The following is an 11024-nucleotide window of genomic DNA, read 5'->3' as shown; positions in this document are numbered from 1 at the left end:
TTCGTACAGCATGCAACACGCTGACTCGTTTAATTGTTACAGGACAACACCACTATGTACTCTACTACATATAGCTCGCTATCCTATAGTTGACCCCATTGCATGTATTCACTGCGCTCTCGTAGATCCCACCGGAAATGTGCGCTGCGGGCGCCCGCCCGCTCTAGGGGCGGGGGAGTTCTGACGGATGGCGGGGATACCGCCAGACGTACACCTGACCGGCGCAAGAGGCGAGACCCAGGGGCGCAACCGCACCCAAAGGCCGCAGGTTTATAGCCCGTTCCCTTGCCTTAAATGGCCGGGACTGGGCGGACGTCCGCAACGCACCTTTCCTGAGCCCTGCCCCCTTCCACACCATTTACGTACTCGAACGTCTCACTCTCGCCCCTGTCTGTACCCTGGCACATCCCCTTGCACCATCCCTCATCGACATCTCTCCCACCACACACCCTTAGATTGCATGAGCATCCTGCTCAACTATGTCCTGCCGACCTCCATCATCACCCAAGTAGACAACAATGTATTTACTGCCTACCATGAGGCTCGGCCTCGCAGGGCAATAAACGGGATCTAGAAGAAGAAGAAGAACGCTGGTGCAGAAAGACTGACGCTTAAGCCAGAAGCTGTCCCATGGCGGTCTGAACACGGAAGACTTCATAGGCACGAAGTTCATCCTGCACCCGCTGAGAATTTTACACAGGCGCTCGCTTCTGGGGTTTATGGTATCATTGAATGCCAGTGTGGGTGTCCTGCGAAACGCTCCTCTGCTGTCTCCTACTAATTTTCCAATTCTGCCCCTGTATAATTCACTGTGCATCACATCGGAAGGTCCAGTAACCCTGGCGTTGCGGGAGGCATAGTGTTGCTGGAGGAGTTAATCCTCCCAAGACTGGTATTATCAAACCCAGCCAGTGGCAGATTCTCAATTGCACGTGACGCGGGACGTCATGCGGGGGGTTGGGAAAGCCAGCAGAACGCTTGCCTCCGTCTCCTGTAACAGTAGTGCCTACGCCCCCTCCGGCAGTCTTCTGGACGCTGAGCTGCGCGCGGTGTCTGCGAAACACGGGTACACTACTGGCCTAGGTACAACTCGGTACCAGGCGCATCGAAGGTTCTGCAAACGCTACCTCGCATGATGGGATATCTTAAAGATGAGTCGGTATTCTGAGTACGCTAGGATAGGAAGCAGAGCGGATATGACAGGCTATCGTCCCGCGAGCGAACAAGGAAGCATCGACGGACAGCTTCCACTCCTCCATGGCTTCTACGCATGTTCCCGGACTAACACCATGTCTATATCCAACCCGCTCATCGCTCTCATCTATTCCCTTGTCGCTATAGCACTTGGTTCTCCATAGAGTATGCTATTTTCGAAAGGTGGGACCTTCGCGGCAAGGTGAGCCTTCGCAAGTGGTTGTCGCCGACTGCGCTGAGTGACCTAATTTATCAGCCCTGCTTCATCACAGGAGGCTCAATTGGGACGAGCCTCGCACTGACATTCTACTTGCTCACGTCTCCATCGTTCCTCACGAGAAGGGGAAGTAAGATAGGGGTGTGAAGAAGCTCCAGGTGAATGGCGTGTCGTTTCCTACCCAACTGGCATTGTGATTCATAGCTGTGTTATTGCTATGTAGAGTGCACATCATTATGGCACCTATGTGTTCAAGGCATATTTATCTCTGTCGATTCAGAGGACGGGTTAGCTGCAGCGCTGAACGCGGCAGAACGTCATGGTGGGCGGTGCCCGGACGCACTATTTCTATGCGCCGGCGCATCCCGCCAGCCCGGCTTCTTCGTAGACGCTTCGAGAGGGCATACAGGTCGCACACGGCACGCAGTGTTATACAGTTCTGGTGAGTATCCGTCTGTACATGTCCGGGATGGTCCATGTGTTCGGGAGTAAAGGAAACGCTCAAGCAAGGCGTCGAGGGGAAGATCATATTCTTGTCCTCCTTTCTCGGATGATTTTCCTTCATAGGTAACTCAGCGTCCTCGCCAGGAAAATTTGCGCTTCGAGGTAAGGTCTCAATTCGCTTGATAGCTCACTGGCTACTCAACTGAAATTCGAACCGGGCAGAGTTGGGTGAGAGTCTTCGGTTCACAGTCACTACTCAACTGTTCTAGTCGCCTTCGGCGTGAATGAATTGCTTTCCGTACGTAAAAGTGCCATTTCCCTTCAACTGCCCTATCTCATGAGAGTATCCGAACAATTTCACCTTCCACTCCATGTCTCAATTTCCATGTCTTCTGGCGCCATCGATGACACGACACGGGCTAGAAACTTGCCCGGATGGCCTTCCTTGCGACTGCCGTGATGCGGGCGATGTCTTCTGATTGATATATCTTCTTAGCTCGTGTCAGAACGTACCGCCTATGCAGCTGTTTCACAGTACGCCCACAAGTCATAACAAGCGCTGTCGTCCATTCGGCGAGTCTTGCCTGCGATGGTCATCTCCGGCCCCCGTGAATAGCAGATCCTATCGCCGCACGTACACCACTTTGTAATTCCAGTGAAAGTGCGGGAGCCCTCCGGCACTTCCAAAGGCTGACACTTGTCTTTTGTGGGATTCAACATGCTCGGCATTCCCTAATCTTCTGCTGTGTATGGCTTGGTGTAATGATTGGAAGCGTAGTAGAATTTTGAATATCGATGTTGCAAAATCTCGGAAGATGCTCCACAGATAGATCATTGCTGCTTCTTGCTTGAATTTTCAAGCGCATTTCTCGCGTACTGCCTTGAGCATTTGGGAAGACGGCTAAAACATCCTTGTGGGTCCATCGTGGGATCATAATTGTCTACCGTCAACGGCATGCATGATGGGGCCGGGGCTGCTCATTATCGCCTTGCCTTCGTAGCCCGCCCCATTCTCGATGGTATGGGCTGTACATCCCTCTTCTTGCAGGGGTGCGTCCCAGATCATATGATCATTTCTGATGAACATTTGATACAAACTTGTAGAAACAATAGGATTCGCTTGTACGTTGCCACACAGCGAATGGGTACTGATTACACGTTCCCGGCATCGTGATAAACAAATCGTGCAATGCGCCCAGCTCGTAGGCGCGAGGTACACATGAACATCGTACTTTCTCATTGCAGTGTTGGTATGTGATGGTCATCATTGGACGTATGGTACATGCTCTCTTGTTCAGCATTCTAAGCCAGAGATCTTCCGTACCAATCTAGGCTCGGGCTGGCCTGCTCTTCAGAGCGCTGCACGGGGCCATACAGCCCCATTCAGGATCTGAGTGAGCGCCGCTGCGACGCCGTCTGGGTTCTGTTGCACGACCTGTCCTAGACGTCATTTACTCCTCGAAGGCAGCACAACGGTCAAACACTCACGAAATGAGCAGCATCCGGCACCCTCTGCACGGACGCAGGGGGCCTGACGTCTATGACGCCTTGATGCGTGTAATCAGGCCTGAATTTGCGATGCTCAGCAACACCGGAGAATAAGAGCTCTATGAGATACCTCACATGACATCATGGTCCGTCCCGAGGACGAAATGGATTGGGAGTGATCGGTCAAGCGTTTTGAGAAACTCGACAACGACAAAGTGAGGTTCAATGTTGACGAAGGCGGCGCTTTCTTGTGCCTTAGGAGTCGCGAGTGCCACCTTCCCTGTTTGAACTCCATCATCTTCCGCCTCCGTTAGACCATGACGCTACATGGGTTTCAGTGAGATGAAGGTCATCCCTCGCATGAAGCAATCATAAACTTACAACGTAGATGTCAAGGATACGGGGATCCCACGTGTTCCATGGCAGACGTGTCTCAAAGTACTCCCTCGCCTCCTCGCGGCTGTTCCACGTGTCGCGCCGCTTCATGGTAGCTTTAGCGAGGAATTTCAGCGCACCCTGCCTATCTTCCATATGCTCTTTCCACGACTCCTGTGTGATGAGGGAAGGCTCGACTAGCACGATATACTTGTAGTTCACCGGGGGCAACTCGCCCGGCATAAGAGAGAGGAGACTAACTCGTCAGCTTTCTCATAATCATCTGATGTAGTACGAGAATAACTCACACTAGTGTGGCTCCGAGGGAATGAGCAATAGCCACAAGCTGGTGTCCCTCGAAGACGCCAAGCTTCACAAACGCTCTGAATCCCTCAGTCCACTCGTTCACGGCTATGGCGAACAGCCGAGATGCGCTGCTCAGTTATAGTACCTGACGGACTCTCTATAACACATACTTAGCTCTGCACTCCTGAGCACCTCTTTGTTGTACTTTGCAGCCTCCCCATGGCTTGGCATATCGAAAGACCACGCCTCGTGTACAATCGGCTTTCCATTCTTATCAGCCAGGCCAAGTAAATGGGCGATTATGGTCTCCCACACTTCCTTGTCTATGGGCGAAAAGATCGCCACTTCAGAATCTCCAAAAAACCATATTGAGTGTAACTTACGAGAGCCAGAGCAGTGAAAGAAGACAAGGGTGACACCTTCCTGGTTGTACTTCTCCGGTGTATAGCACTTTCCTACAAACTTCAATCCATTTTTGCTTCGAAAAGAGGGAAATGTCTCGATTCTGGTCGTCGTACGGTAAGCCATCTTGAGGATACAGTGAGGGAGGGCTGTGCCGACGTTGGGGAGGAGGAAGGTAGTCTAAGAACAGCCGTCTATCGATTGCCGTGAGTTGGACGAAGCCAGCGCTCGAGAAGGGTAGAGCCGCGATGCAGTATTGACAGCGAACATCAATAGAATGAAACGATAGAAGGCCTTCCCATGATCGTGGGTACGCGGTCCCAAGAATGGAGATACTAAATACCCCATCTGCAACGGCGCAATGCGCGGCATCGCCAGAAAGATGGGCAGAACGAGCGCCGAAACCTAGGATCTAGGGGAGCCGTCTTCTGGAACATGTGTCTGACCGGCACTCAGCAGTTGCGGAAACTAAACTATATGCGCTTGAGTGAACCCGGCTCTCCTATGTGTACCGTCACGACTTGGTCTCTAGCATACGATGAACTCGCTACTATGTTGTACATACAACAAGATGTCGGAATACAACGGAAGGGGATATCATCGCCAATCACACGTCACTCTTCATGCCCGTGATCAATGGTGACTGTTTGAGGTGTCTGAGGAGTTGAGTCTTTCGGGTTGGAGTGACCCAAAAGCATGGCAGTCTTTCCCTGAATATGGATGATCGCGTTCCCCTGGAATGCAGCTGATAAGATGGGGCAACATGACGAACATTGAATGTTAGACGTACCTCAGCGTCGCGATTCGCATGTCCAGGAGGGTCAGCGCGCTTGAAATCAATTGACTGGCGAGTGCGGCGAGTCTCCGCTTGCCTCGTGGTTCGGTTCATGACTTCCATACCTAACGTTACCGTATCAAAAAGATCATGTCTGCCCTTCTCCAATATCGAGTTGCGAGAATTGAGCCTACGTTATGGTGATAAGTACACGAGAATGTGATCGGCCGTAAGTACCCACACTGCAAGCGTAGAATTGGCATACACTGTGGGACGAGAAGTGTTGTCAGATGGGAAGGGATGAGGGATGATGAATGTATTTTACTTCTCGTCGCCACAACGAGAATGGCACTGTATACGAGGTTGTCCTTCATTGTTATAGCCTATACGATGTGACGTGAGATATGAGCTGCAAGGTGAAGTGATCGAGGCGCATACACAGATAAGCGCTACGGTGGTGAGCAGGCTTCACCACTAACATGTCAGCAACAGGACAGTCACGTGCGCCTATAAAGGATTACCTCGTAGAGAGTCCTTGGGGTACAAGTAAGTCGTTGTTGCACATAAGACATGAGTGTACTCACCAGTATTGATAGCGTATATCATCAGGACATCGACAAGTGAGTCCGTCCTGGTGTAGAAATCATCAGGCCTGGTGTTGTGGATAAGAGTCTTTGAAGGCAAACTTCTTGAATCCCGTACGGCTCTTCCGAAGGTAGTATGTGAGACTGGTGGTTGTAACTACGTCGACAAGTACGGCAATTGAGAGGGTTGACCAGACCAGCCACTAAACAGAAATCAGGACGACTCCGACTATGCAGCTGATGGACACACACCGTGTACTTTTCGAACGTCTTGAACATTGGATGCATGAACCACTCCACAGCGGAAGCTATAGCAGCACAAATTTATCGCAGCACGAAGTTAGTCAGAAAGTAGATGAGCATGACAGAGGTCAAACCTAGGCACAGTGCTGTGAGGAGCGCGCAATAGTGAGTCCAGGTCTGCTCAAACGAGGAGGACTAACTAGCCTAATTCTCCGAGTATGAGGACCATCTTTTGAGGCAAGACTTAGTGGAAGGTATATATTGAGAGAGAGAAGAGATGGGGAGCTCACGATAGGGACTGCAGGAAAGAGCTTGCGGCCTCCCACTGGATTCGTTTATAATCAATACACGGAACCAGAGAATGGACAGACGACGCACATAGGAACATGCGACGAGTATAGAAGCTGCGATGGATGTCTCTATCAAAACAAGGTCATTCCAAAGGGCTTTTTGCGCCAGTCATACCTGTGAGCGATGAACATCATGCACCCCTTTGCACGAGCAGATTTCAGAGTCAATGCTTACTAGAGAGTAGGTAGCTTACTCACCATCTCTGCGAACATCAGCTGTGAGAGACAGATCTCCTTCAGCAATTGAATTTTCCCGCTCTCGATGTTCGAGGCTCACCTTGATTGACCTTGACGTGGGCGGGTGCGGATGTTCAGCCTTTCACACTCTCATGCAGAGCAACGGACGCACCAAATGCCATCGTAAAGTCGCTGTGGATGGAAATAATTTGTCACAAGATAGAAGTACCTGTAGAAAAGCGGAATTCAGAAGAAGCTGTGCATGCGATCGCGTTAACACGTACACTACGTGAACGCTAGAGATAGTGTGCAGCAGATCGACGCATCTTATCCCAAGAATGAGTGAGTGAAGCTGCAAGCTAGATCTGCCCATCTCACAGAACTGCGACAACCTGAGCAGGAATAACCGTTAGGGATATGTCGTCAAAGGTGCAGGCGTTGAAGGAATTACCATGGCTCTTAGCAGCTGGAGATCCTTTGGATACATCCGGAAATACCGATACGTTTGGTGCAGGGTCAGGCCAAAGAGCCTGCAAGTAGAGCTCGATCAGCTTTGCCATGCTGGGCAGATTACTGACTCCCTACTCACATGCATGCCAGAAAAGTGCACACAAGGTATGCACCGAACGTCCTTGGAAGGTCTATGGGATACTCAGCTCGCAAGAGCGGAAGGAGAGGAATGAGCTGGGCCAGCGGGTCAGATCCATCGGTAGCGTTGGTAGCTGCCATCTGGACTGGGACAAGGAAGGGTCCAGGAGCTATCCCGAACACGAGAACTTTAACAGTATGAGTGAATCTTTGAAGAATATGGTGATGGTTTGGGATACGCACTTATGTTTGCTCACAGGTACGCGCAGCCACACACGGCTACGCCTACCTACCCGATACGGCGTGGCGGAGCGGGAAAGATGCTGCAGCGGAATGCCTACATTCCCGGAGCGACACAACTTACGGATAGGCCCTCAAGATTCACCCACAAGTTGCATACTCACGATCCGAAACCACCGGGATGACGGGTCAGCAAAAGAACTGAAAAGCGGGCGTCTTATGGTTCGATAACGACCCTAGCTCATGCACAAATCTGGTTCCGGGAACAGTGCCCTCTCACAAATAACAGCGCTGGGGTAGCAGAGCAGTCAGCGCTGTTATCTGATTTTGGCATTCCGAGTCAGGACTGCGGGTACAAATTCGCACGGCGACGCTTGACAAGACTGAACCTGTTACCATAGATGTAGGGCTGCCTGCCACTCTATCAGCACCAGTAGCCTCTGTTCAGAGGTATTGAGGCAGCTTTTTCAAAAGTCTCGCTGCGGTTGATCACAACTCGAAAACCGCTATCTCCTCAGTCTCTGGGACGTTGGTAGTGTAGGGTCGACATGTCGCGGTAAGTCGTACTCACATTCAACTTTGAGACATGGCTCGGGTTTCTCGGAGCTATTTGTCTCCGTTGTTCTAGACATCCAGCCAATCGATATGGTCAATTGGTGCCATAAACTTTGTGTAAGAAGCGCTCACAAATTGACTCCGGCGTAGCCGGCCGTTCCGAGCCTCCGGTCATCGCTAACGCATCACTGACATTAGTCCTCTCGTCTCCTGTTGCGTACAACGACTTCGTCCATCGTTGTCCTTGGGATAGCGTGAACGCTGGTGTCGGTGCTGTAGTATGACTTCTCGACGGATTGGCTTGTTTCTTGGCGAGTGGTCCCTTTGCACGAGCTCCGACACGGCGGAGTCTTCTATATCGATCCGACTGACATCGGACATGCAACCTCTAGACTACTGGACTGGGAACGGGGACTGCTGGAACAGGCTAGGATCGCTTCTTCAGGGGGCTACCTAATTCTGTCAGCGCGAAACTTAGACGCTACGCTGGCTCCAGCTCTCATACGCCCACACTTCGAATGGCTCATGTGAGTTGTATCAAACCTATCTTTACAGCTCCGTGCGTGTTGTTGTTGTGCATATCACCGCCCCCATCACATGAAGCGGGATAGAACCGATTACTATTCCTTCGTCCCCCGGCTGTCTCTTCTTCGCGTCTGGCTGTACGCCACATGAAGGAGTTCATGTGCTTCAAGTGCATGGTTGAGGACTGCTGTCCTTCAGCTTCAGCGCCCGCCCTCAAACGAAGTTTCCGGTCTATCGGGGCGTCGTCTTCTTGACCACAATTCTACGTCTTCTGATGTACTCTGCCACAAAGAAGCGGCACTGATCATATGATGAGCAAACTCATTACAAGGGTGCCGTGCGGCCGTAACGGCTCAGTGCGGTCAGTTACACGCGTTGTTATAAGCGCCCCTGTGTCACGGTCGTGAGTTCGATACGGCAAAGCGACCACTGTTGCTCGGCACTTTCGGAACAGTCGGTATATGTGCTGTCGGGGAGTTCTGGCAGCCGCTTCCAGGAACGCTCTTACCCCTGAATTACTCTCACCCGTCCTGTCCTTCTGCCCCCGACAAGTCAGCCATGTCTCCCGGTGCATCTGCTACGCGTCAGTTATCGGGCACGACTTTCTGGCTCTCGTTCACCGCCGTTGTTGTCTGCAACTTCCTCAGCGCACTAGATATTACTGCTGTCTCTACCGCACTTCCTACCATTACCGATGAGCTCAAGGGGGGCGACAAATTCGTCTGGGTAGGCGCTGCATATGGGCTCGCTGCTGCAGCCATCCTCCCGTTCTCTGGTCGTCTGGCAGATACCTTCGGACGTCGTCCCTCCATGCTTGCCTGTGTCGCATTCTTCTTCGTTGGAAGCGCCCTGAGCGGGTCTGCAAAAAATATGAACTGGCTGATTGCTGCTCGAAGTAAGTCTGCATTGACCGTACGCTCACAATACCCACTCAAAAACTCATAGCCGTGCAGGGTATCGGAGGGGGAGGCATCATCAATCTCGCGTCCATCATCGTCTCCGACCTCATTCCTCTCGCTCAACGTGGAACGTACCAAGGATTTCTCATCCTTACATGGTGCTTTGCGGCGGCGATTGGTCCGATTATAGGAGGAGCATTTGCCGAGAAGGCGACGTGGCGTTGGTTGTTCTGTAGGTTTATGTATCGATTTTTGTGGCATAAACATCTCACTTTTTCATCTACTCAGACTTGAACCTGCCATTGGCGGGGATCGCATTCGTACTCGTCGCATGCTTCCTCCGGGTACGAACGCCACCGGGTAGCCTCCGTGAAAAGCTGGTTCGCATAGATTTGCTGTGAGTTTTTTGGATATCCCTCATCGCCCCTATATCGAAGCCTTCCGTGTACAGGGGAAACTTTATCATCATTGTTGGGACCACCCTCGCGCTGGTCGCATTGACCTGGGGAGGTATCCAATTTCCTTGGAACTCGGCGCATGTTCTTGCTCCCCTCATTGTTGGCTTCTCCTTCATCGCTCTTTTCTTCTTGTACGAGAGTCTGGTACCGAAGGAGCCGACCCTCCCCTTTGATGTTTTGGCGAATCGAACTAGCTTCAGCGGGTCAGTAATCATGCATTATCAACGTATAAAATCCCCCCCTGATTGGCATCTTAGATATTTCTCGACATTCTTGCACGGCATCGTCAGCATCACCACCATCTGTACGTACTAGATAGGCTATGACGCACGCTGCGCTGACCGCATACCTCAGACTACTTCCCTGTGTACTTCCAAGCGTGCATGAACGCATCGCCTATACGTTCGGGCGTCATGCTCTTCCCTACGGCCCTCGTGAACTCACCTTTCTCTATTGTCGCCGGCATCATCGTCAAGCGGTCTGGAAAATATAGGTTCCCCAACTACGCTGGTTGGATCATCATGTTGATTGGCTTTGGCCTGCAAACAATGTTGAAGGCTGACTCCTCGACCGGCCAGTGGGTCGGCTTCCAATTCCTTACTGCTGTTGGAGTCGGTCTCATAGTATGTCATGCTTTACACCCCAATTAGAGGATACCTGACAGTCCTTCACAGTGGGCGAGTACAATCTTTCCTATTCTTGCTCCGATCCCTGTGACGCGGGTCGCGTCGGCGCTCGCCTTCTACAACTTCTGCCGAACGTTTGCTCAGGTTAGTGATTGAACGGAACAGCGAGTGACACTTTCCCTTACTTCCAATCTATTCAGACTTGGGGAGTCACCATCTCAGCGAGCATTCTTCAGAATGAGCTGAAAAGGCGTCTCCCATCTCAATTCCTCGCTATGTTTCCTGACGGCGCAGAAATCGCATACGCTGCAATTCCCCTAATACGCACACTTCCAGACGACCTCCGGAACGAAGTGCGCGATGCGTTCGCGTCAAGCTTGGCAATCGTCTGGAAAGCCATGGTCGGGTTCTCCGCAGCAGGCTTCCTTACGGTATTCTTACTTCGCGAAGTCACGATGCACAGGACTACGGACGAGACCTATGGCCTACAGGAACAGGGGCCACTATCTGAGAAGCCCTCGGACTTGGAAGACTCGCCGAATACCAGGGGCTTCTCGGACGAGCTGACCACTGCGTAG

At 51.7% G+C, this 11024-nt stretch overlaps 2 protein-coding genes across 2 annotated transcripts; one reads left to right on the top strand and one right to left on the bottom strand.

Moving 5' to 3' along the window:
• Positions 1–3206: 3206 nt before the first annotated feature.
• DICSQDRAFT_71942 (alpha/beta-hydrolase) lies at positions 3207–4552 on the bottom strand (the record flags this gene model as incomplete). Its single annotated transcript, XM_007370995.1, has 7 exons — positions 3207–3290; positions 3344–3422; positions 3479–3666; positions 3725–3974; positions 4027–4129; positions 4189–4347; positions 4408–4552. 7 exons carry the CDS (start codon positions 4550–4552, stop codon positions 3207–3209), a joined length of 1008 nt encoding a protein of 335 aa, XP_007371057.1.
• Positions 4553–9021: 4469 nt separating this feature from the next.
• DICSQDRAFT_71958 (iron permease) lies at positions 9022–11024 on the top strand (the record flags this gene model as incomplete). Its single annotated transcript, XM_007370994.1, has 8 exons — positions 9022–9358; positions 9409–9594; positions 9651–9759; positions 9814–10023; positions 10078–10124; positions 10175–10443; positions 10495–10590; positions 10647–11024. 8 exons carry the CDS (start codon positions 9022–9024, stop codon positions 11022–11024), a joined length of 1632 nt encoding a protein of 543 aa, XP_007371056.1.

The sequence above is a fragment of the Dichomitus squalens genome, assembly GCF_000275845.1.
Source record: "Dichomitus squalens LYAD-421 SS1 unplaced genomic scaffold DICSQscaffold_83, whole genome shotgun sequence".
Lineage (NCBI taxonomy): Eukaryota > Fungi > Basidiomycota > Agaricomycetes > Polyporales > Polyporaceae > Dichomitus > Dichomitus squalens.
Note: the sequence above shows the minus strand (reverse complement) of the source record. Positions and strands in the feature narration are given on the sequence as shown.